Here is a 26,149-nt window from a genome sequence, read left to right on the forward strand (position 1 = left end):
GCACTACTGAGTCACGGGTATTGGGCATTAGAACCCCCGAGGTGTTCTTATGTTGCTTCTTCAGTATGTGCATGTTGCCACCAGGTAGCAGTAGAGAATCTTAATGCTGTAGATGATGCTGTGTGCTTTGTCGATTGGACGGCAGATGGGCACTATCCACTGAGTGACCATTTACTGGACATTTGCATCTGTGAGTAGATGTTCGTGAATATCAATATTAACTCTATGCCCATGAGAAAAATCTAATAAAATAAAATGAAATGGCTTTGATAAAGAGATCTCTTTCCAAGGTTAACTACTCTTAATGATTGCTGGTGGCTTTTCCCATTTTAAAATATATATCCATCTTCAGGAGGAAAAAAGTTCCTCTTCCTCGTGGTCTGAAATCTTCCCTTTTATGCAGTTGTCTACCATCTTTCTCTCATTCAGATATTTTGTGTTTCTCTAGGAACGTGTTTTCTCATTGCTTTTCCCACTAGTTTTCTGCTCTGCGAGCCTCCTGTCTTCAGTTTCCTCCAGCATCAGCTCTAGATGCGTTCAGTGTTCTCCACCTGCAAAGTCTCTGTTCTTTCTGGGGAGTTAGGATGGCACCTCTGACTTGTTCAGGGATGAGGGTTAGGGTCACAAAATGTTGGGTCACATTTCATGTGGATCATATTTCATGACCCCAATGCCACTTTCATTCTGAGGTAGCTGTGAATGGAAGTGGGCACCCTGCCAGGCATTTGCCTCTTACGGTTCTAGGTGAAAAGTGGAGCAAAAGCTCCTTTTTCGCCTTTGGCCTTGAAACCGACTTCATATGCTTTTCTGCTCTGGAGAACGACTGTCGTCAGGATCTGAAACTGCCTGTTTTCCTTTCTCTCAAAGAACAGGTGATAGCCTTGCCATGTGATGCAGACAATGGCCAAATTTATATATTCACAGATATTTCAAAACACAGCAAGATGGTTTTTAGAGTCAGTGCCTGTGTTAGTTTCCAGAGGTGACCATAACACAGTACTGTAAACTGGCTGGCTCGAACAACAAGCATTTATTGTCTCACAGTTCTGGAGACTCAAAATCCGGAATCAAGGAGTGGGCAAAATGGTTCCTTCTGAAGGCTGTGAGGAAGAATCTGTTTCGTGCTGCTCTCCTTGCTTCTTGCATCCTCAGGCATTCTCCCTTCGTCTTCTTACCGTCTTCCCTCTGTGCACGTCTGCCTCTGTGTCTAAGTTTCCACTTTTGATAAGGGTACCAGTTATATTAGATTGGACCCACCCTAATGACCTCATCTTAACTTGACTAGATCTGCAAGGACCCTATTTCCAAATAAGATCACATTCTGAGGTACCGTGGGTTAGGACTTCAACATATTTTGAGGGAGAAACACAATTCAACCCATAACAGTGCCCACCAGAAGGGAAAGTTGACCTATTTCATCACACCTGCCAATCAGAATTCCATCTCGTCCTCAGCGTTTGCCACTAATCACAAAGGTAGAGACTCTTCAAATATCACATGGTATTTTACTAAATTGTGGTGTTGAGGGAAATTTCTTGGTTAAAACAGTTCAAATACTGCTCTGGTCATTACCAGAATTCACAGCTAAATTCTATGTGTAAATGTATACACACATATATAACACAGTATATTATATGAAAATCTGTTTCATAAGTTTTGGAAATTGTTTAGCAGTGGCCAAGTAAGGTAGTTGGACTTGAATTCCTTTCCTTTCCGCTGTTATAAAGTCATTTTCCTAATCCAACAGGCGTAATATGCTTTTGTAAATGTTAGTGTACATTTTCCTGTTGCCATTCTGTGTCCGTGACCATCTCCCTTTCCGCCCGGGGGAGTTGAAAGTAGTGGTTGGTGACTGGGCTGCAGTGAGCAGGAATGCAAAGAGCGAGCATTGACCTTCAACTTCTGATTATTAGGTTAGACTGTTTTTTTTTTTTAGTTTAGACTTTTGTCTTGAAAGTCAGGCTTATGGGAGGAGATAAGACTTTTATAAATTGATTTAATTTGCATAATAGTTCAAGGGTCGAGCATGGGGGACTAAATCAAAATGTTTCCTCTGCAATATAGAGGGGATGCCCCTTCCCCCAGTGAGGCTGAGCCGTGGGGTTAGTGTCCTCAGCATCCTACCCTCAGGAGGAGTGTACACCATGGACAGAGTCCAGAGAGTGTATGCAGAGTCGGCTCCCTCTGCCTCAGGGGATTGTGGGAAAAGAACAAAAGAGGAGAAAGGATGGAGGAAGTAAGGCAATGAAACATGGATCTTGACGGCAGTCACTCTCCAGAGCAGGAAAGCATAGAAAAGGAGCTCTTGCTCCACTTTTCACCTAGAACCCTAAGAGGCAAATGCCTGGTAGGGAGCCCACCTCCATCCACAGCTACCTGGGGAAGCTACCTCGGGATGAAATTGGCATTAGGGTCATGAAATGTTGGGTCACAGGTTGAGTCTGAGCTTAGCTCCCTGGAGTCTCCCTCAGCCCCCAGGTGGCATGGACGGTATTTAGAAAATTCCATGGGCTCTTGGCTGGTCGACATTGGAGGGGTTGACATGGTGGGACCCAGTTTGTGCCTGTGGCCCTGGCTTGGTTATCAGCAGCTCCCCCTCTCCCTCAAGAGTGTCCTGGCTGGGACAGTGAAGCACGTGGTCTTCCTCCATCAGGGCCTCTGAGCTGGGCCAGGGATCAGATAGGAGTCCCAGCCACACCACAGAGAACCTGCAGCACAAGAGGAGTGTGGAATGGGCGGGTCACCAGAGGAGTCCACCGACCCGTGGACACAGCCAAGTTCACTGCGCTGAAGCTCCCTGTGGGCCCCCAGTCACCGGATGGGCCAGAGACATGGCTGTGGGCCCAAGGACGGGAGGACGACCTTCACCTGTGGACCCATGTCATCCTTCCCTTCCCACCTCTGTGAGGTCCTAGGCCGTAAACGGCCATGGAGGAGATCAGAGTGAAGAGGAGGACAGCTGAAGGCCTAGACGTTGCCCACCGAAGACTGCAGCCTCGAACGAGAAGGCCTTAAATTACTGAAGCAGTCTGAATGCACAGGCCTGACTCCGGTCCGGTGCCGCCCCTGCCCCACGCGGTTGGAGGGGGCTGGTGCAGGAGGTCAGAGCGGTACAGGGAGAGACGGAGCTACACCTTTGCGATCATCTTCGTAGAGTGAGCGCTCATTATGACTCTACTGCTCTGTCACGAAACACAAAGGCAGAAGCAAAACCTTTGGGGAGAAAACGACCCCTGCAGATTTAAGTAACTTTATTTTTCTAAAGTTTTTAGTATGGGGGGAAAGGGCTTGATATGTTTAGTTAGTGGTTTTTATTTAATTTAAAGATACAATCTTTTATTTCCTATTTTGCCTATTTTTCTCTCTGAAAGAATACAATATAAGGCCAGTGTTCCTGGGATTTGAAGAACAAATACCCAAATATGAGCTCCTTCTTGGGATTAAAATTCCCTTAAAATGCTCAGTAATTCTCAATGGTGACAAAAGGGACTTTTTGCGAGGAAGAATGATAACACTGCATCATATTTTAATGATAAAGGTGTTTTTATATTAATAAGCCTCTAAACAGTTACATTCCCTTTTAAAGTGACAATGTGGAGAACTACAATTGAATGAGATTTTATCAATATTATATTCAAGCTACAAGTAGTGTAGCTTGAAGAAAATATATGGATTGATTGATTTTTTTTTCAGAATTATGTTATTACAAAAAAAAAAAACGAGCAGAGGAACTGAATAGACATTTTTCCGAAGAGGACTACAAATGGCCAACATCACTAATCATCAGGGAAATGCAAATCAAAACCACAAGGAGACATCACCTCACACCTGTTAGAACAGCTTCTATCAAAAAGACAAGAAATAACAAGTGCTGGAGAGGATGTGGGGAAAAGGGAACCCTTGTGCGCTGTTGGTGGGAATGTAACTTGGTGCAGCCACTATGGAAAACAGTATGGGGCTTCCTCAAAAAATTACAAATAGAACTACTATATGATTCAGCGATTCCACTCCTGGGTATATATCTGAAGGAAACGAAATCACGATGCTGAAAAGGTATCTACACCCCCATGTTCATTGTGGCATTATTTACAATAGCCAAGGTATGGAAACAAGCTAAGTGTCCATCAATGAATGAATAGATAAAGAAGATGTGGTGCGCATATATATATATATATATATATATTTACAATGGAATATTATTTGGCCATAAAAAGAAGGAGATCATGCCATTTGTGAAACATGGATGGATCTTGAGGGCATTATGCTAAGTGAAAGAAGTCAGACGGAGAAAGCCAAATACCCTATGATCTCAGTTATATGTGGAATCGGGGAAAAAACCAACTCATAGGTACAGAGAACAGATTCATGGTTGCCAGAGGTAGGGACAGGATAGAGGTGAGTGAAATGTGGTCAAAAGGCACAAACGTCCAGTTATAAGATAAATAATTTGTGGGGATGTAATGTACAATATGGTAACTAAAGTTAACAATACTGTATTGTATATTTGAAAGTAGCTAAGAGAGTAGATCTTAGAAGTTCTCATCAGGAAAATAATTAGCTGTATGAGGTGATGAATGTTAACTAAAGTTACTGTGGTAATCATTTCGCAGTGTATCATTATGCTGTACACCTTAAACCACTGCAATGCTATATGTCAATTAAAACAAAAAAGTAAATTGGCCTGTATTTGCCCAACATTCAGAGTAAAAGCCTCACAAACAGAGAACACAATGTCCAGAAGTCCAATAGGGTTTTTTATTGTGAGTCTGCTCAGCAGGGAAAATTTTTCTCAAAAGCTCTGCAATAGAACTTTTCTCACCTCTCATTGATGAGAATTGGGTGCTGTGCTCATTGCCTAGTACGTCAGTCTGTCTGGGTTCTTCAAGAAGCAGATGCCAAGACAAGACTAGATATGCAAGAAATTTTTGAGGGGAATACCTGTGAGAAAAAAATGAGCAGGGGCAGAGAGAGGCTGGGAGAGCCATCAGACTGCGATGAAGATCTGACCACAAGTGAAGGAGAGAGGGGAGGAAGGAAAGTTGGCTGGCAGCGTCTTAGATTGCAGTGTGGCTCTAAGAGAAGTCAACAAGGCTGTAGGGGAGGCCCAGAGCCAACGTCATCCATCACATGATCCAGTGTCTCCCAGGAACACATCTGCTTAGGACCCCTGCTATGCTTAGTTATTGGCTGAGAAGAGCCCATTAGAAGCTTGACCTGGAGCTGGGGCTGTCAATCAGTTATACTCTCTGTAGTTGTGTGAGTGAGAGGCACATTCTCATGGATCCCACATGCAGCAAGGCAAATGTGACCACCAGGAATCTCTTAGAACGGTCAGGAGTTCCCTAAGACGCATGAAGGAGGAATGAACACTGGAACAAAATTGAGCCTCTGAAAGAATGGGCAAGGGAAATAGATGTGGGTATGCAATTAAATGCTTTTGCTACAATAAGGATGATCTCTTTCTGTAAAACATCTGGGCTTAATGCCTTTTCTTTCTTTTTTTCTTTTTGGCGGTAATGGACAGAAGTTAGAAAACCATTTCAGTTCCTCTTAGGGTTATTGATTTACTTAGGGTTCTATTTTTGAGCCAATTTCACAATTTATAAATATTTTTCTGGACAAGTGTTCAATTCATCTAGTTTTTCAAACTTCACTTTTCAAATGTAATCATAGGTCATAGTATTCCCTTATCATTTAAAAACTCTCAGCTGTACCTACAACTATGTACCTTTCATTCCTAAACTTGTTCATTGGTTCCTTGTCTAATTTTTGTTTTGTTCAAACCATCCAAAGATTTGTCTCTGAGACATCCAAGAACTAAATTTTAGTCTTGTTGATTAACTCTCATAGTTTAAACAAATAATTCTATTTATATAAATTTTTAGTTTTGTTTCTTTCTTTTGTCTTGACATGGATTTATTTTGGTATTGTATTTTTAGCTCCTAGAGCTAAATTCTTAATTCATTATATTTTCAACCTTTTGTTCTCTATTAAACGTATTTAGGGCTCTCAGTTTCCCCATACAGAAGTTCTTAATTTTGTTATTTTGTTGTAGTGTAGGTTATCAATTTTTAACTTCATGCTTAGGCTATTTATATTCTGGTTAGAAAATTTCTGTCAACCAGGATCATGAAAATGCTCTTTTATGTTTTCTTCTGGAAGCCTTACTGTTTTACCCTTCGTATTCAGAGCTATAATCCACCTAGAATTGATTTGTTTATATGATGTGAAGTAGAGTCAATGTCCTTTTCCACATGACTGTCCAATTGACCCAGAACCGTTAGGTGAAAAAGAAAATCCTTTCCCCATTTGTCTGAAATCCCAGAATATATATGTGTGGGCCCATTGCTGGACTCTGTTCTGTTTCATGACCTGTGTGTCTGCGTGTCTCAGTACCATTGTGCCTGAATTACTGCAGCATTAAAACAAGTCGACAAGGGCCAGCCCGGTGGCACAGTAGTTAAGTGTGCATGTTCTGCTTTAGCGGCCCAGGGTTCACTGGTTCAGATCCCAGGTGCGGACATGGCACCGCTTGGCACACCATGCTGTGGTAGGCGTCCCACATATAAAGTAGAGGAAGATGGGCACAGATGTTGGCTGAGGGCCAGTCTTCCTCAGGAAAAAGAAGGATTGGCAGTGGTTGTTAGCTCAGGGCTAATCTTCCTAAAGAAATAAATACAAGTTGACATCTGGTAGTGTAAGTTCTTCAGCTTTTTTCTTGAAGATTATCTTTGATATTCTTCACTCCTTGCATTTCCATATCAACTTGAAATATACTTGTCAATTTTTATAAAATTCTGCTGGATTTTGATTGGATTTACATTGAATCTATATGTCAATTTGGAGAAAATTGACAACTTTCCAATACTAAGCTTTCCAATCCATAAATACGGTATATTCATCCATTCGTTTAGTTGTTTTCAATTCCTCTAAATAACATTTATAACTTTCAATGTATATGTCTTGCATATCTTTTATTAAATTAATTCCCATTTTGATGTTATTTTGATGTTATTGTAAATGGTATTTTTTTCATTTTCTATTTATTTGTTCCTGGCATACAGAAATCTAATTGAGTTTTGTATATTGACTTTATAGTCGTAGTATATTCACTTATCAATACTAATAGTTTATGAATTATTTTGGGTCATTTACGTATACAATTATGCCACTGGCAAATAATGTTTTATTTCTTTTTTTTCAATCATTGTATGTTTTATTTATTTTTCTAGCTATATTGTACTAGTTACAGCATCTAGGACAATGTTGATTAGAAATAGTGACAGCAACTGTGCTTGTCATGCTTCTCATTTTCGGGACAAAGATCTCTATAATTCCCCGGTCGTGTATGGTGTTTGCTATAGAAATTTTGGTAGATAATTTGTCTGGTGAAAGAAATCTTTTCCTACTTTTCTTTGTTATCATATATGTGGGGAATTTTATCAAATGCTTTGCCTGCAACTTTTGAAGTGATCATATTGTTTTTCCATTTTCCCTTTTAATATATGAATTACATTGATTTTCGAATGTTAAACCAATCTTACCTTCCTGTAATAAATTTCACTTGATCCTTATCCTTTTTATTAGAATTTATTATTAGTATTTATTATTTTATTATTAATTAAAAGGATTATCATTTTATGCCACTGGGTATGATTTTAAATTATTTTATTTATGATTTTTTTTTTGCTATCTATTTCCAGGGAAGGTTTTTTTTTCCCTTGTAATGTCTTTGTCGGGTTTTGGCATTAATTTTATACTGGCTTCATGAAACGAGTTGAGAAGTATTTCTGTTCTTATTCTCTGCAATAGTTTATGTAAGTTTTGGTGTTATTTCTTCATTAAACATTTGGAAATATACAGCAGGAAAATTTTAGACTTGTGCATTCAGTGTCTTTAAAAGATACAGAACTCTTCAGATGTTTTGTTTCTTTTTATGTCAGTTTTGTTTCAAGGAATTTGTCTATTTCAACTAACTTTTTAAAAGTTACTGGCATAGCTTTTTTTCCTGATACCCTCTTATTACTTCTTCACTGTGTGGGGGATCTTCAGTGAGTCCTCTTTCATTTCTGATATTGGTTTTTTGGCCCACCTTCTTTCTTCCTTGATCAATCATGTTGGAAGGCTGTTGAGTTCATTAGACTTGTCACAGAAACATCTTTTGGCTTTATAACCCACTTTAATGTAGTTTGCTTTGCATATTATTAATGTCTGCTCTTATCTTTATTTTTCTGTCCTTCTACTTTCTCTGGATTCAATATGCTGTTCTTTTTCTAACTTTTTAAGATGGATGTTTAGATCATTGATTTTTATTCTTTTTCATTAACATATGCATTTAAGTCATTCAAATTTCTCTCAAAGCATGCCTTATATTTCATTCCACAAATTTTGAAATGAAATATTTTTCCTTCATCATTCAGTTAAATTGTATTGTAATTTTCGTATGATATATTCTTTGATTTATGGAATATTTATAAGTGTAACATCCAAGTATGTGGGAATGTTCAAGTTATCTCATTGTTATTTTATAGCTTAATTCTATGTAGTCAAAAAACATACTCTATTTCAATCTTTTGAAATTTGTTTAAACTTAATTTGTGGCTCAGAATATAGCAAATTTTGGAAGAGTCTGATGGGTAGTCTTCTGTTGTTGGACACAATGTTCTATATATATCAATTAGGTCATGTTTATTAATGGTTGTATTCAAAATTATAGCCTTACTGATTTTTTTCTGCTTATTCTATTTAGTTACCACCAGAGAGATGGTAAAACTGCCACTATGACTATGCATTTGTCTACTTTTTTCTATTCATGTCAATTTTTGAATTTTATATTTTGAGCCTAGGTTGTTAGGTACATCACATTTTGAATCATGACCTCTTCTAGTGACTTGACCTTTTTATCGTCATGAAACTATTTCCTTTCAGCTCTTTGAAAATATCTCTCCGTTGTCTTCTGGCTTCCATTTATTCTGTTGAGAAGTCAGCTGTCAGTCTTATTTTTGTTCCTTAGAAGGTAATGTGTCTTTTTTCTTTGTCTGCTTTTAAGTGTTTTCTCTTTGTTTTTGGTCTTCTCAATTTGACTATGACATAATTAGCGGCTTTCTTCTGCTTGAGGTCCGTGGTGCTTTATAAATCTGTGTGCTTGAGGTCTGTGGTGCTTTATAAATCTGTGTGCTTGAGGTCCGTGGTGCTTTATAAATCTATGGCTTGATATCCATCATCAGTTTTGGAAGATTCTCATTTATTACCTCGTCAGATATAGCTTCTATCCCATTCTCTGTGTTCTCTTTTCCTGGGATTACAATTATACCTTTATCCCATATGTCTAATTTCTACTTTCTTCTGTCAGTTTACTAATTCTCTGTTCAGCTGTGTATATCCAGGAGTCAGCAGATTATGGCCAGCAAGCCCATCACTTGTTTTGTACAGGCATACCTCAATTTATTGCACTTTGCTTTATTGTGCTTTGCAGATATTGTGTTCTATACAAAACACTCCACCAGCAAAAAGATTACGACTTGCTGAAGGCTCAGATGATGGTTAGGGTTTTTTAGCAATAAAGTATTTTTTAATTAAGGTATGTACATTTTTTCTAGACATAATGCTATTGCACACTTAATAGATCACAATATAGTATGAACATAACTTTTACATGCACCGGGAAACCAAAAAATTTGTGTGACTCACGTTATTGCAATATTTCCCTTATTGTGGTTGTCTGGAACCGAACCCACAAGATCTCCGAGGTGTGCCTGTAAGTGGAGTTCTATTAGAACACAGCTACCCTCATTTGTTTCCATATTGTCTGTGGCTGCTTTTGCAAAACACAAGTAGAGCTGAATAATTAAAACTGAGACAATATGGTCTGAAAACTATGACATTTACTATCTGGTTCTTTAAGAAAATATTTGCTGAACCCCAGTCTAATTTACTGTTGAGTCTATCCATTGAAATATTGTTTAAGTTATGGTGCTTTTTATTTCTAGAATTACATTTTATTTTTATTATAGCTTCTCAGTTTCTAGTGAAATTCTCCATCTTGTTATTTAATTTCTTGAACATTTTAGCTGTGGTATCTTAGTCTAGGTTCTCTAAAAAAGAGAGCTTGAGGCAGAAGCTATGTGCTTAACACTGATGTTTTATGACCATGGGTATAAAATGAGCTGTAGTTAGGGCACCAAGCAGGGGAACAAGACGTGAAGCCAAGGTCAGGGCTGCAGGAACTGGTGGCAATATACTAAAAATTTTTGTTTCTGTCAGTTAATGCCAATATCTGGGTTTCCTGTAATTCTGTATGTAATGTCTATTTTTCCACTTTTTTGGTGGCTGTTTTTTGTATAGTGAATTATTTTTACATTTTGCCGTATACAGTAGATGAATGATTATAGACATAATTTGAGACTGGACTAATTTTTGCTTCTGGAAGACAGGTTAACAGCCAATCACCTTCATCCAAAATGGAATTGAAATAATTTGAACCCGGGCTGCATTACCTTTGAAAACTGGTCTTTTTCCAGTTCATTCTGGTTCCTAGGAGAAAGCTTTCTGGGGTCCCAGCTGGGAGCCTGGGGTGTTTACCGACACTCCTCACCATGGCAGGCCTGGAGCTCCAGTTTTTACTCCCTCGGCCACAGGAGTCTGATGACAGGTCTGCTCAGCTTCTCAGCTGCTCAATCACCACTTGCAAAATGGAAAATGCCTCGAGCAGAAGGGTGGTGCCAAATGTTCTGCTCACCTTTCCAGGCTTCCTTTGTGTCTGGGATCTTGGCCCTGCAAATCCTCACTACTATGGCAGTTTTCTGATGCCTTCAAATACATTTTACAAAATATTTTATGCAGAACTTTTACTTATTCTCACTGGGAGGATTCATCAGAAACAAGCTATTCTGCCATCGGCAGAAGCAAAACTCCTTAGAAGTGTTTTCTGTGTGTGTAACCACCTTGGTACCCTCGCTGCATCACCAGAATCCTGCCCCTCCACACGTATGTCACGGCTGGAATTTTTATATCATTTTACAATTAAATGTATCAAGCTATTATTTCTCAGTCAACTCTTAGGTTAGATTTTCCAGTGCACTTTACTGATTTATTACATCATTATTGCTTCTTGCATCTCATTATTTTCTTCTGCATTTATAGTAGTTCCTGTTCAGTATATCCTTTAGTAGTTTTTTCTTTTTCTTTTCTGGTGAGGATCTCTGAGTGGTAAAGTTTCAGTCATTTTTGTGTCTGAAAATATCTTTATTTCACTGATTACTGATTGCTAATTGGATCATAGATTGTTTGTAAACTGACCACTGATAATTGATTAGTGATGAATAATTTGTTTATAGAATTCTCGATAAAGACACGCTTGTCCCTCATCACTTTGAAGGTGTGAGTTTGTTTTCTTGCATCTAATATTGCCTATGAGAAATCCTTTGTAGGCCATCATTTTTTTCTTTCTGATAACTCTTAGGGTTCGTTTTTATCCTTGTTTTGTTTCTTTAAATGTCTGCTCAGAACTTGGTGAATATTTTTAAACTGAGTACTCCTGTCTTTCTCAAGGTTAGGAAATTCTCAGCAATCATATCACCAAATAGTGCCTCTTCATTATTCTCTCTGTGTCTCTATCTTGAACCCCATGGGATGCTGGCATTTCTGGATCTCTCCTCCGTGAGCTCACCTTTTGTCTTCCCTCTTTTTTCCTCTGTGTTGCATCCTGGGACTTTTCCTCTCTTGGCTCATTTGTTCAAGCAGGAGGGAAGAAAAGAAAAATGTAGGGCGAGAACTTGCTGCTTGAGTGCAGTCACGTGAAAGTGACTTATCTCTGTCCGTAACTGCTCCCTCACTCTCAGCGGGACCCCTCCTCCCTTTCACTTGGGGCCTGGAGTGCTCTGATGCAAACCCCATCTATTTGAGAATGTTTGAGTTTCTGTGGTTGTGCTCTCAGAAGGATTCATCAGAAGGAGCTCCTTAAAGCTGCTTAAAGATGTTATTATTAAAAAATGTAAGAATCCTAATTATGTGCCATGTTGTAAGCAAACCCAGATGAAGTCTCGGTCCCTGCTCTCATGGAAGTTGAAATCAAATGCATCAGGAAGAAAAAAAATGTTAAACAAATAAACAAGAAAGTCCACTTACATTTTTGTGAACTCATTCCCAGGTATGGAATTATCTGGGAAAATGACTCTAGGGAGATTGGTTAAAGGTCTTCCGAGCCCCCTTTTATGACAAATCTAATTGAAATGCTATCACATCTTAAAATTCTTGGAAGCTTCACAGACCATAGTTCATTGTGATGGATTTGTGGGTGTCTACATAGGTGAAGTAGTCGCCTCATTTTGAAAGGTGTGGTGCTCATTGTATGCAAATGTGTTATCACAGTTCTCTCTGTCCAGACCAGGTACACTGTGGCCAAGGACAGCGTGGTCCAGTTCTTCTTTTACCAGCCCATCAGCCATCAGTGGAGACAAACGGACTTCTTCCCCTGCACTGTGACCTGTGGCGGAGGTGAGGCACAGACTTCGTTCTTGAATGTTTAGAGCTCAGAGTTAGATATTCCACGTTTGCGTTTTCCAAGCTGACTTTAAACTTGGCGTGGTAATTGGAGATGTGTGATCACCCAGCGTCTTACTCAGCCGCCTGGAATGCAGCGGAGTTCGTGAATGTGCATTTGCCTTTAGTCTTGAAAATAGGTGAAAAACTGGCTTCGGAAAGCACCCTTTACTTTTGGCAAAAAGCTGGAAACGTGTTTGCATGCATTCTTGCATTTCTCTTTTTGATGGTCCTTAAAGCATGCATTATTTTTCTACGGAATTTTCTACGGAAAACCTGAGAAAGAGAGAGAACAAGTGATTTGCCCAGTCTGATCAGGTTAATGGATGTGTTGGTTCTAACGCTTAGATTTCCACCCTATATTCCACTTGTACTCAGGGCTGGGGTATAAACTTAGTAGAAGATTATTACCACACCTACTAAGTGGTGAGGGGAAAGTCCTGCTTCCTGACTGCTTGGTTCAGGTGTTTACAGAAAGTTGAAGGAGGGTCTGGACTGAGTGCAATCCAGGGCTCCACACTCACGCTACATGTCTTTGCAGGCCCGCGTGGGGGTCACCATTTATTTAGCATGGGGAAGCAGTGACTCCTTAGAGCAGACGAGGAGGGCATCAGAGCCACTGCCAAGACCATTCTCTTTTTCTAAATGGAACCTTTAGATCAAAGAGTAAATGGTTCTAAACTAGTGCCAACCCAGGAACTAGTTGCCAGAATTGCCAGAGGGACTTACGCTGATGCTCCCCCTAAGAGTGCCAGGCAACAGGACTGGGCGTTTATCATGTGTCAAGCCATGTGCTAGGGTGCTCATCATCTCGTTTATTCTTCCAAACAACCCTAAGAAAGGTTTGTTTTCATGATTGTTTCATATGTGAGCAAAGTGAAACCTAAAAAGATGAAGAATGCACTCAAGGCTGCTCAGCTGGTCAACAGCACAGCTAGAATCTGGCTCCAGGTCTGTCTGACGCCAGAGCCATGCTCTTAATCACTTTGCCTCGTGTCTCCCCTGACCGGTCTGCCACACCTGGGACTAGGTCGTACACAGGCTCAGGTATGGTTCTGTTTGAAGAGGTACAATAAATCCTCCTCCTTCAGCCTAGCCCAACTTAGCCCAGCCTCAAACCATTTCTTCCTTCGAGGGCTACAGAAGATCAGCTCACGCCCAGAGCTAGAAACTGAGCTGGGGTTCTGGCCTCTCTCCTTTAAACTACAGGTGTATCAAGGAGGGCTCCTCAGCCAACGTCAGGTTGCCGTGAACACGCCGGTCAGATCTCTCTCTTCTGGCATTTAGACTCCTTATGAAACCAGGAGGCAGCTCTGCACAGCCCAGACCTCAAAAAGAGCTCGTGTCCCAGGAACGGAAGAGAAAGAGTCTGAGGGTTGAAGTAGGTCCTAAAAAGAAAGTTAAAAGGGAATCTTCCCAGTTTCCCAGTTAGCTCTTCTTTGGCCCAGTGTGGGCAACAGAACATTGATGATGATGCAACGGCAGTGGTTCTCAAAGTGGGTTCCCTGGACCAGCAGCATCAGCATCTCCCGGGAACTTGTTAGAGGTGAAAATTCTTGGGCCCCACCCTGGACCTACTGAATCAGAAACTCTGGGAGTGGGGCTCAGCCGTCCGTTTCACAGGCCCTCTGGCAGACAACAGTGCACTCTTGCGTATAAGAACCACGGCTCTCCAGAGCAATGTCTCTGGACATCAGCTGTAGCCTTGTTAACTTCACTATTTTTGCCCTGTGTTACCCCTGCACGATCATTTGCTCAAAGGTTTTTTTTTTAAAGTGGACCTTTTTAAAAAATTTAAATACACGTATTTCCAAAAAGAATTTAATATTACTACCTTAAGTGGGAAACTGTCATCTCTTGCCATAAATAGAACAGTCACAAAAATAAATACCAATGAAGACAAAACAGTGGGGTAGATAATCTTCCAGACTCTGCCAGCTCTAACGTTCTCTCCATTTATTCTCGATTCCTCTTAAAAGTGAGAATGTATTTTGTTGACCATTGTAAGCGCTGTTCTGAGGAGAAGCTCCTTCAGTGCTTTGAGTCACTGGCTTTCCAGCAGGCTCTAAGGGGAATTCTTAAAAACATTTGACTTCTCTTAAAGCCGATCGAGGTAAAACACTGTTTGGAATTGAGACTATCATCTGGGTAAACCCAATAAGTCTCTCTAGACCCGGGCCCCAGAAACTTTTTGGCCAATCCTGTTCTTTAAAAGTTGCGTGCCAAAGTTTACATCCAAAATTAGTGTAGCGAAGTGGAATAAGCAGTAGCTGGTGGTCAAGGTCTGGATTCACTTCTTGGCTTTGTCACTAATTAGCTCTGAGACATCTTTGAGCCTCAGTCTTCTCATCTGTAACAGCTGATGATCCCCCTTGTAGCATCGTTGGGGGACAAACTCAGAGGCGATGTGGCAAGGAGCACAGTACAGTGCCTGGCAATTAATGGGCACTCAGGAAACATCTGTTATGTCAGAATCGAAACTTGAATTTTGTCACAAATGCCTCTGCATGATCTACAGATCCTTGGCCGTCCCCGCTCCTGCCGTCCCCTGGGAATGAGTTATGCGATACATACATGACTCAGTGGTCACGGTGGAAAGCTCTCGGAGTGAGTGGGACATACCTATTGATCCTTACATGGATAGCTTATATCCGGAAGCAGAATCCTATCACCTGAGAGTCAGCCGGGCCCTGGCTCCAGGGAAGACAAGAGTCTCTCATGGACCCCAAAATAAAAGAAAAGAGATAGTGGGGCTCTTTATTCTTACTCAGCAGAAAAACCAAACATCTCTTTCTTTTAAATTTATTACCTTGCTCTCACACACAGTTATTCAGAAAGTCGTTCCCATCTGGACACGTAAGATAAAGAGCAGCTTTCCACTCTGGGAGGGACATTTATCACGGGAATCAGCTCAGTTGAGTTGGTTAAATTCTTGGGAGGAGAATAGATGTTTCGAATATTTGGGTGCCCCGGGAAAGACACACTCAGTGCTGCTGGAACTGTAGGTGGGCGTGAGAGCACCTGGCACTGAGACCGTCTGACCCAAACTGCAGTGGCTGTAAAAACAGAAGAGAAAGTTCAAGCTGCTTTTGGGGTCCGCCTGCAGCCTGCCATTTTCTGCACACTGGTAGAATTTCTGTACATTTGCTCATAATATAGGAAGGCAATCTGCCTTATTTCTTTCCTTTCTAGTTATCTCTGTACTGCCATAAAATTAAAGAGGAAAATTGTCTCTCTTCAAATTATAAACACCTGTTTCTCTCTGGCTCCTTTCAGAAGTATGTTTCCATTTAGAAGAAAGATTTTTGTTTTTTTAATTCAAGGAGCTGCAAGCAAATTCTTTTCTTGTGTGTGGGGAAATAAAAATATACCCATAAAACCCACAAGGAAAGCATTACCAAAATTTAATTATATTAGTAATCAAATCTACATGATTTGTGTAAATGGCATTTCAGAGTTTTTTCGATAATCAGGAAAATTAGTTCACTGGTCTCTAAGGGACTTGAATGGGCTTTCCTGGTCTTGTCAGTAATCGTCTATGTGGGACACTTAAGATCATTCTGGAGAAAGTACCGAGATCGCCACTGCCGTCTGATGTTGTGGATTTCTGGCAGGTGTTGGCACCCGAGTAACGTTTTATGGACTCCATTTGGATTTTCGTTCTTGTGGTTTCGACCTTCTTTTTGTGATGCATACCAGTCTGTCCTTCTGCGCTCAGCTTACATCCAGCCCGTGACTCGTAGCAAGCTCTCTAGTGGTTTATAAACTCAGATTCCTCTCGGCAATCAGGCCTTTAAATGTATTTTTAGACTTTCAGACCAATTGGCTGAGGCCGAGAACCTAATGGAGGGCTTTTCTTTTTTTTTTCCTGAAGAGCTTATTCTGGTTTTGAAAAATTACCTTTTTAAAAAAAAAAAAAAAAACATGACACGTATGTAGTGACAGGAAACCTGGAATCAGATCTTTCAGGAAATGGAAGCGTCGTTTTGCGAGTTGTGTTTTAAATTTACAGCACTCATCCGTTCGGAATGTTCACTCTCCTCAGAGACTGAACAAACTGAATTCGATAGAATCAAGAATAGGTCTCATTCCTCCTCCTTGGAGGGCTTGTGAGACCGGGGGAGACTAAGGGGAGAGATTTTGTTCCTTCTTGTGTAGACAGTGCTTAATTCTCTGATTAGAAAGTTTATTGGCATCAGAGCTACCCCAGGTACCCCAAGACGGCAGAAGAGTAAAGTGCGGTCTATGGAGCAGTGGAGTATTATGCAGCAGCAAGAAGCAACAGCCCACACACGGTAGATCTCAAAAATGTAATGTTGAGTGAGAAAAGTAGAAAACAGAATAAGATTTAACACGCAATATTGTTTATTTAGTTAAAACAGGTACAAGACGACATTCTGTAAGATGGATGTATATTTAAGGCCATATAAACAATAAATAGGTGGTTCGGGGCATTGGAGCAGGAGTGGTGATGGGGAAGAAGAAAAAATACAGAGGAACAAGAGAGGGACCTTGCGTAATGCCATGATGACAGTGAGGGGATGTGACAATGAATGATTAACCTTCTGGACCCAAGCTCCATACATTTTTTAAAGGTGGCTGTTGTAACTCTGTAGTTATAAATGCTACAACCACTACAATCCATTCAAGTAGTCCTTCTCAATCTTGGCCACACATTTTAGTCATCTTAGAAGAAGCCGAGAATCTTTAAAAAAAAAAAAAAAGTACTGATTTCCTAGACCCCGCCACAGTGTTTCTGACTTAAGTGGACCATGAAAGGGCCCGGACATTGGTGCATCTTGAAAGCTCCCAGGTGGTTCTGTTCTACAGCCAGGGTTGAGAATTATTGAGTTAAGTTTCTTAAAGGGGGGGGAAAAGCGTGTGGCAAGTGGTAACTTTGCCAAGTGAAAATGAAATGGGTGCAATGTTCAGACTTTCCGTTTCTGCTGCTCTAGGGTATCAGCTCAATTCTGCTGAATGTGTGGATATCCGCTTGAAGAGGGTGGTCCCTGACCATTATTGCCACTACTACCCTGAAAACGTCAAACCAAAACCCAAACTGAAGGAGTGCAGCATGGATCCGTGCCCGTCCAGGTTTGCATAGTTGCCCATACCCTTTTTCCTTTAGAAAGAAACAAATCAACTGCAGCTGAGACTCATGAGTCCTCGCAGGGTGACACATCTCCATTGCCTGTCTTTGAGCATACACTGGTGGCAGGTGCCTGCACTCACGTTAGTAACCGTGATCAATAGGAATTAGGCCCGTCAGCTCCATCAGTCTAGCTCTCTATCTTGGGCTATGTGTCTGTGTGCTGTGATATTTAACTCTTTATAATGAACCTCTTTGAGCATCTCCTGCCTTTACAATATGAAAGCTCTCTTCATCCGAGTACAGTGTCTGCTCCATCTGCCGGTCAAAAATATCTTTCACTCACCGTTTTAGCTTTGAATTGGGTCATCCATTACCATGTTTTGACTTTTGCAATGTTCACATTAAATTCGGTATAAATAATGCATTGTGCAAGGAAGTAAAAAGTTATAATGCCAAAGCAAAAAAGTTATGCATATCCTGCTGCATAATTTAGTACCTGCTGACTTGGATTGCCTGGGGAAGTTTCCTGGCTTTACTACAGTATCTTAAAATAACAGCACGATATCAAGGCCCAGCATCCCCCAGACATGTGCCAGCTGGCTGAGGCAGAATGTGCAAGTGGAAAAGGAGCCACTCTTGGTGGATCTCATTTCCTCTCCCTCAACTGTGCATCTCCTGTAATCCCAGGTGGACATAATTATTTATAGAGACCTTTTCAAAGGACAAATTCTGTGAAATAAAATGGTTTTCTGAGGATCCTACTAATATGACAGTGTGTTAATATCATGAATATATTTTATCAGATAACCTCTTTAGATGAGAAAAGGGAATAGATAGATTTATCTCAATTAAAAGAGACTCTTTAATTAATACATACCACTAGTTCCATTTTCTATATTTTCATGAGGAACTGGGGAAAGTGTGTGTCAGAGATGTTCCTGAAAGTTAAGGAGATCGTGGCTGAATTTTGGGGGACTAGTTCATAACACTTTGCATATTTAGTTTTCAATTTGAAAGCCCTCTGTCTTTTGGGATGTCAAATCTGTAGTAGTCAAGTTAATAAACGTGTCAATTGATTTAGAAATGATATTCTCACAATGATTTCATTTGTAGCGATGGATTTAAAGAGATCATGCCCTATGACCACTTCCAACCGCTCCCTCGGTGAGTTACACGTTTCCACTTCCATTTTGTAATTTACTCTAAGTAGTTTGCAAGGAGCTGTAGTATCTCTAGCAATAGTCTAAAATGTAAGAGGGATAGCTACTAGACCTTTACAGAGAGCTAGGGGAAGACAGACTTCCACTCAGTCATAAGAAAGGTCTTTCTATGAATTAGAACAGGCTGCCTCAAAGGGCGATGTTTCCCATCACTGGAGCTATCAAGCTTGTCTTGGATAACTGGGTGTTACAGAGGAAGCTCAAGCCTTGCAATTGATGGGAAATTTGAATCCCCTTTTTTATACCTAGATGACTTGTGTGGTCCTTTCTGACTTTGAATTTCTATGATTTTCTAGTGATATTGTCCATTAGTATTTTATGGTTTGGAGGGTGTGTCCAGATGCTTTCACTCTCTATATTTGAATTTATTTGATTCTCACAATGGTCCTACCAAGGGTAACCAGGGCAGGTGTATTATTCCCACTTGAGAATAACCTTAGGGTCAAAGGAGTAAGTACCTGTGACTCCAGATTTTGTGTAGCAGTTCAGATTAAAGTCTTAAGATTCCATGTCGTGGGCTCTTTCAACTGAACCACGACTGTTATCCTGAGGCCATACTTTTTGCAACCATCTTTGCAAATTGGAAACAAACAACAAATAAATAATGTGTTGCTATTTGTTTGCTTTTGAGCTGGGAACATAATCCTTGGACTGCGTGTTCTGTGTCCTGTGGAGGCGGCATTCAGAGGCGGAGCTTCGTGTGTGTCGAGGAGTCCATGCATGGCGAGATACTGCAGGTGGAAGAATGGAAGTGCATGTACGCACCCAAACCCAAGGTGCTGCAAACTTGCAACCTGTTCGATTGCCCCAAGTGGGTCGCCATGGAGTGGTCTCAGGTAAGATCTGAGACTATGCCACTTTTCATGAAATCTCAGATTTTAGTGATTATTTGCTGAGTGCCCAACACTGGCAGAGGGGGATGCAAAAGTTGTATATGAACACAGTCCCTACTCCCGAAGAGCTGAGGAAGACAGTTGGAGGACTACGTGAGAGAAACCCAGGCATCAATATAGGTAAGAATAAGTAATTAAGGACCGTGGTACATCTGGGAGGAACAGATGGAGCAGAGTCAATCAGGAAGTCTTCATTGTCTTTGTGATGCTTAACCCATCTTTGAAGTTGTATAGAATTTAGACAAACAAGAGCCTAGAGAAGACATCTCTGTGGAGTGTGGCTAGGCCGAGATGGCTGAGCAAAGGCAGAAATGACATTGAATGACTAGAGTTTGAAAAGACCCTAATTCATCTAGATTGAAGAGAGAACCCGGGTTGCTAAGAATTGGAAGATTAAGATGGAAATGCTAAAACTGACCTTAGAAGTGTGTTCTTGATCTAGCAGTTACTAAGAAGCTTCACAATTTTTGTTGAAGAAGATAGATGTTATATTTTAAGTAATTGAGGCAAGATAGACTAACGTTAGGAAAGACCAGAGCCAGGTGGCCTGTCTGGAAGTCTCTGAGGTGTCAGGTGGTGGGAAAAGAGAAAGAGAAGGGAAACAACCCTGAGGTATGACAAGGCTTTGTGCAGATTAGCTAGGTTTCCACTTTCTAGGGGGACGACCAAGTAAAGCTCCAGAACAAATAAAGTACAGTTGGATTAGTCAAATATGAAAATGCAGATGTTAGCATTTGACATTGTAATCTTAATCTTTCCATTTTCTAGCCAGTGAGACATAATTGACTCGAGTTTCTCTAGCTCTTTTGAGTGATCTCTACGTATTTAATTCCACATATACATGCGTTCATCTATTGATTTATTCAGTGTGCCAGCTGCCATCTCAGGAAGTAAGTAAAACTCGCTCCTATCCCCCAAAAGCTCAGAATCCAGTTACGGAAACGTGCATGCAAATAACAGTTGTGACACGTGCGATCCTGTGGTGAGCGGTGTCGCGCGTTTGTAGTACAGGTGCACAGAGCAGCAGGATTTGCTCCACCTGAGGGACCAGAGAGGGCTTCAAAAAAGAGAGAGCACTAGAACGGGCACCTGAAGAATGATCATGAGTTTGCCGAAGACCCACTTCCAGCCCCAGTTTCCAGGCACCGCCTCCACCACGGTCCTTTTTCTTGCATCCACGGCCCAACATCATTATCCTCCACAACTTCATTTGTACTTGTTAGGGCACTGGTTACAGATGCTCTTTTGTTCACATACCCTCTCAAAGAAGTTTGCAGTTGGGTTACATGTCACATATATTTAGGTTGACATCCAGAATTTTTTATCACACATTTAAATAAAAAATATCAAAGAATGTCATTTCCAACATGTTGTGAATGCTGACATTTTAAAATAAAAGTGTTACAGCATTTTAAAAAATGTGTCTGGGAGAATGTAAATGGCGTGATGATTTCTATCCTCGCCATCTTTCCTTTAAAAAAAACACATGAACTAGCTCTTCTTGACCAATTTGGATATTTTGCATTCTTTTTCCCTTGGACTCACATTTTTAATCCTATCCCCTAACAGAAATTTATCCTAATATAATGTACTTTTATGCTTTAAAGTATTTTATTGGTTACACTATTCTACTTTCATCCAAGAAAATATGTTTAGCAATTAAAACTAATTTATATTAATTGCCGGTAGCCATAATGCTCTAAGTATTAGAAATGTTCCCCTGGATTAAGTTATTATTAAATTTAACTTTAGTACACAGAACAATATATTTCAAGTTTTGGTGAATAATTATTACATGTAAAAAGTAAATTTTCATTTGAAATCTGTCTTTCTAGAAGATGAGTGGGGCTTAGAAAAATAGTCCATTGCCAGAGTGAGACATGGGTTCTGCAATAATTTTATTCTCAGTTTTTACTATTGATTTCTTGATTTGTTTTGTTTTGCATGTACACTCTGGGGAAGCTTGTTCACATAAATAAGTAGTCTGAGATGGAAAGATTTTATTATAGCAAAGTCATCCTGTGCTTTGAACTCAGGAGCTGTGTGTCAAAAATCACATTGTGATCTTTCATCAAAAATCAACATTTCTCCTACAACCTGCAGAGCTTGTTTTCAGCTCTTATAAATCTTATCCGTATGTTTTATGTCGGCTTTAGATCTCTTATACCACCACCCCGTATCCATCAATGTCATGACTTTATGTTAGCTCATAATGTCAAAACAAAGGATTATTAACCAACTCATCTCATTCACCTTTCTTGGCTCTTCATACTTTTCATTTAAAAAAAATCAAATACATTCTCAGTGATGCAAATTTGCTATCATTAAGGATACATTCAACTCAAAAGAGGAGTTCTGGAAAGGAAAAAAACTGACAGTATCATTGGGGTAAGGGTCCAGCTTCCCAAAGGGGCTACTGAAGAGACAAAACTCCTTTGAGTGACCATTTCTAGGATATTTATACCTTATACGCATGTTGTTTTCTATCTCTTGGGGCAGAATTTTTTTTCTTTCTTGTCCAATATAAAACAGCCTCTCAGGATCATATATATTTCAAATTGATAAATGTGGGGGTAGGTGAGTCAGTTTCCTAGACGTGGGATCTAGTCTCAAACCTCGGTTCATGACAGTGCTTGTTCAGTGGTCACGTGAGTGGCACAATGAAATGAGGGGGTTTCCTGATATCCCACTCTTCCTGGAGATGTGTGTGTGCTGAAGAAGGCCTCCATGTCCTCTGAGACTTGTCGGTGACCATTCAGAAAGCATCCATGGGCTCAGGAAAGAATCTTCAAGCTTTATGAACCAGTGGCGAAGTTTTTCATGGTTTTGGCAACAGGAGGGTCTGGGATGGAGGTCCACTCTGCCTCCAAGGAACCGTGTGAGCTTGAGCAAGGGCCTTACGTGGTGGGCTGTTTGTCTGCTCCTCTGTTAAATGGGAATGAAGCTATGAACTTGCAAGTATGCCAGGACGATTAGTGAGATGACATCTGGGGGTCGGCGCCTGTTCTGTAGCAGGTGCCCAAGGACTCTCAGCACCTCCCAGGGATGGATCCAGGGGGGACGGCCCTGAAGTTTGTACAGTTTGGAGCTGACTCTTTAGGAAGAAAGAATACAAACCACAAATATTGGACATCTAAGTGAGTATTTAGAATGAGAAAAGAAATTGCAAAAAATTACAAAATTTTAATAGCTGACAACTCTAATATGAACTCTAGACTTTAATAATAATGATCAGTGTTGGTTCATCAATTGTAACAACTGTACCACATTAATTCAAGGTATTAGTATTAGAGAAAACTTTGTGCAGGGGAGAGGGGGCACATGGGAACTCTCTGTACCATCTACTCAATTTGTCTGTAAACCTAAAATGGTCCTAACATGTAAAGTCTTGATTTAAAAAGAACACGTACACACACACACATATACTCACCAACGTATGTGGATAAATTGAAAAGATATCCTAAATTTTCATAGCATGAAAATGTCCATTCATAGGCAAGAGTACTTTCCAAACCATAAATAAATCAAGAAAAACTACGGACACCACAAACTTCATAAGAATTCAGAAAAAAATGCATAATGTTTTTATTAATTTTTTTTGGCTCCAGAGCCCCCTCCCTTTTTTATTGGTGAGGAATATTGGCCTTGAGTGAACATCTGTTGCCAGTCTTCCTCTTTTTTTTTTTTCTCCTCCTCAAAGCCCCAGTACATAGTTGCATATCCTAGTTGCAAGTCATTCTAGTTCTTCTATGTGGGATGCTGCCTCAGCATGGCCTGATGAGCAGTGCTAGGTCCACACCCAGGATCCGAACCTGTGAACCCTGGGCTGCCGAAGGGGAGCGCGCAAACTTAATCACTCAGCCACAGAGCTGGCCCCTGTTTTTATTAATTTTAACTGCCTGAGATATCTTTCGTATTTTTTCCTAAACTTTTTGGCTCAATACTGTTTGATGGCCTTTTCAAATTACAACAGTTTTGCAAGATCCGTTTCTATAGACAAAATAGAAAGAGAGTCCTTTAGCATCGTTGATCAAAATTTGACTTTTTTTCACCGATAGTTTAGAAAAGTTTCTTTCACCTTCACAATTTGTTTTAGATAACGTCCTGTAACTTTTTAATCAAATTTGAGAAAACCCATATCAAGTTTCTTTCATATTTGAGCAGAAAGATTTCAGGCATTTCCATTTGTCTTGCGCTGTGACCTCATCTGAATACTTTTCCAATTGAGTGTTGGACGGAGGCCTTGCAAGGGAAGGGACCTGAAGCATGAGAATCACAGAAAATCAGCCTCCCCTCCCTTCCTTACGTAATATTTATCTAATGGTCTCTTAGGTTTGAGATTCACGTACATCTGTGGCTCTTCTTTGCAGGAGACATTAAGACCTTTGTGCTCTCTTCATGAGCAAGAACTTCACTGGCTTCTCTTTTCTTTAAAGTGCACAGTGACTTGTGGCCGAGGCTTACGTTACCGGGTTGTTCTGTGTATCAACCACCGTGGTCAGCACGTTGGCGGCTGCAATCCTCAACTCAAGTTACACATCAAAGAAGAGTGTATCATTCCCATCCCGTGTTATAAACCAAAAGGTAAGTTTGTGGTGCATTTTAAAGGTCAATCAAGCCATGTTTTCCAGCTCTCATTCCAATATTGCAGCATTTACATTTCAACTTACTAACTTTCTTACAAAATTATTTTACTGGCAGATTACAATAGACTTGTCCAGCTAGATGAAGAAGTTGGACCTGTGTGATTAAGTGATCTGGAGAGAAAACTAAACTCGTGTTGGTTGAGTACAATTGGAGGGCCTCTTATCTATCTAGGCTTATACTAACATTTCTTGGTGGACATAAAAGAATTTGATGTAGTCTCTGCCTTGAAGAAAAAGGATAAGGAGGATGAGGGGAGAAAGAAGAAGGAGAGGAAAAAAAAGGAGAAGGATGAAGAGAAAGATGACCAGAAAAATTCCTCCAAGGTTCTCATTCTTCTTTTTGCCTAGTGTTTTGTACATGCCTTCCATTGGGGTGTAGGTTTCTTGAGGGAAGAGTGATGTCTTCTTCATTATGTGTCCTATTGCCTACCATGGAATGAATGAGGTCTTTCAGTTCCCAATCCAGATCTAGAGATGCATTTAGAATATCTCTTGTGGTTCCCATTCGTTCCACGTGAATTAGCAGAAATGGATAGCATCCATGGGTAGGAAGTCTTGGCATCATCTCTTGGATATATGTTCCTCTCTGTACATGATTATTTCCATATATTTTAGTAAGGGATTACCAACCCTTATGACAAGTATTTCCTTCCTGGAAATGGAAAAAGGATTATTCCCAACTGTTAGTGCCAAAGAGTCTTCCTTAGTACTTTAAAGAAGATGGTAAAATTCTCTTTCATTATTTCTGGGTTCATTATCCATACAAATAGTCTCATAATTAACCATTAAACAAATATTTATTTGACTGTATCTATCTTGCAGAAAAATCACTTGTTGCCATGCAAGGTACAAATACTGATTATATAACTTCATCAGTGAAGTCTTTCCTCCTTCCTTCTGCACTTGACAGTATTGTCATTAGCCACTTTCTTACTGTCTGTGATTTCTATGAAGTAGTCCAAAATTATTTCCTTTCTCATTTCATAATTATAATTTTGTTCTTCATGTCTTAGAAGGCTTCAGAGGACAGAAAGGGGCACCAGCTTGCTCCTGCATGCCAGTTGTAACTGTTAATCATCTCCCTCAACAACCACATCAATAATAATAACAATAAACAATAAAAGTTTGAGTAAACCATAGCACAGACTCTTCTCCTCCCAATTTTCTAAACCCTTACGTTATTTGCTTTTCTCTGTTAATTTCTTCATTCAGTGGTCCAAAAGAATTTACGGCAAAAGAAAGCAAGCTGACATGATTGAAGTAAAAGCTTTAATATGCAAACAACAGAGATTGACACTGATTTACAAAAGGCATTTTTATGTTAACTTGGAGAATGTACTCACCTGTGCCATGGGATTGTTTGGTTACCTCTTACATAAAAAAAAAAAAATACATGACGGAAATTTTTCGTTCAATCCAGAAGCCGGTTAATGTACCGTGCTAGAGGACTCAGCTTGCCTTTGAAAGCCTGACCTCTTTATGAATGAAATCTTCAGCAAATTAACAATCATGCGTCCAAATCCTTAGTGATTAACAATGATTAAGCATGTTGTTTATGTGCCTTTTTTTTCTTAGAAAAAAGTCCAGTGGAAGCTAAATTACCTTGGCTGAAACAAGCACAAGAACTAGAAGAGACCAGAATAGCAACAGAAGAACCAACGTGAGTCCGGTCTCTTTTATGGGAGAAATCAGGGCATAGCCAGTTAACATGATATATGTCATTTTTGTACTCATTGGAGTCCAATGATACATCTCAAA

At 40.1% G+C, this 26,149-nt stretch overlaps 1 protein-coding gene across 1 annotated transcript in view; it reads left to right on the plus strand.

The window, feature by feature from the left end:
* ADAMTSL3 (ADAMTS like 3) overlaps nt 1–26,149 on the plus strand; it is a 312,372-nt gene that overhangs the window by 173,208 nt on the left and 113,015 nt on the right. Inside the window, exons 10-15 of the mRNA XM_046655289.1 lie at nt 12,384–12,495; nt 17,496–17,634; nt 18,746–18,796; nt 19,484–19,688; nt 24,182–24,329; nt 25,967–26,051. Coding sequence (XP_046511245.1) covers nt 12,384–12,495; nt 17,496–17,634; nt 18,746–18,796; nt 19,484–19,688; nt 24,182–24,329; nt 25,967–26,051 — 740 coding nt within the window. The remainder of the gene's footprint in view (nt 1–12,383; nt 12,496–17,495; nt 17,635–18,745; nt 18,797–19,483; nt 19,689–24,181; nt 24,330–25,966; nt 26,052–26,149) is intronic.

The sequence above is a fragment of the Equus quagga genome, chromosome 2 (genome assembly GCF_021613505.1).
Source record: "Equus quagga isolate Etosha38 chromosome 2, UCLA_HA_Equagga_1.0, whole genome shotgun sequence".
In the NCBI taxonomy this organism is placed as follows: Eukaryota; Metazoa; Chordata; class Mammalia; order Perissodactyla; family Equidae; genus Equus; species Equus quagga.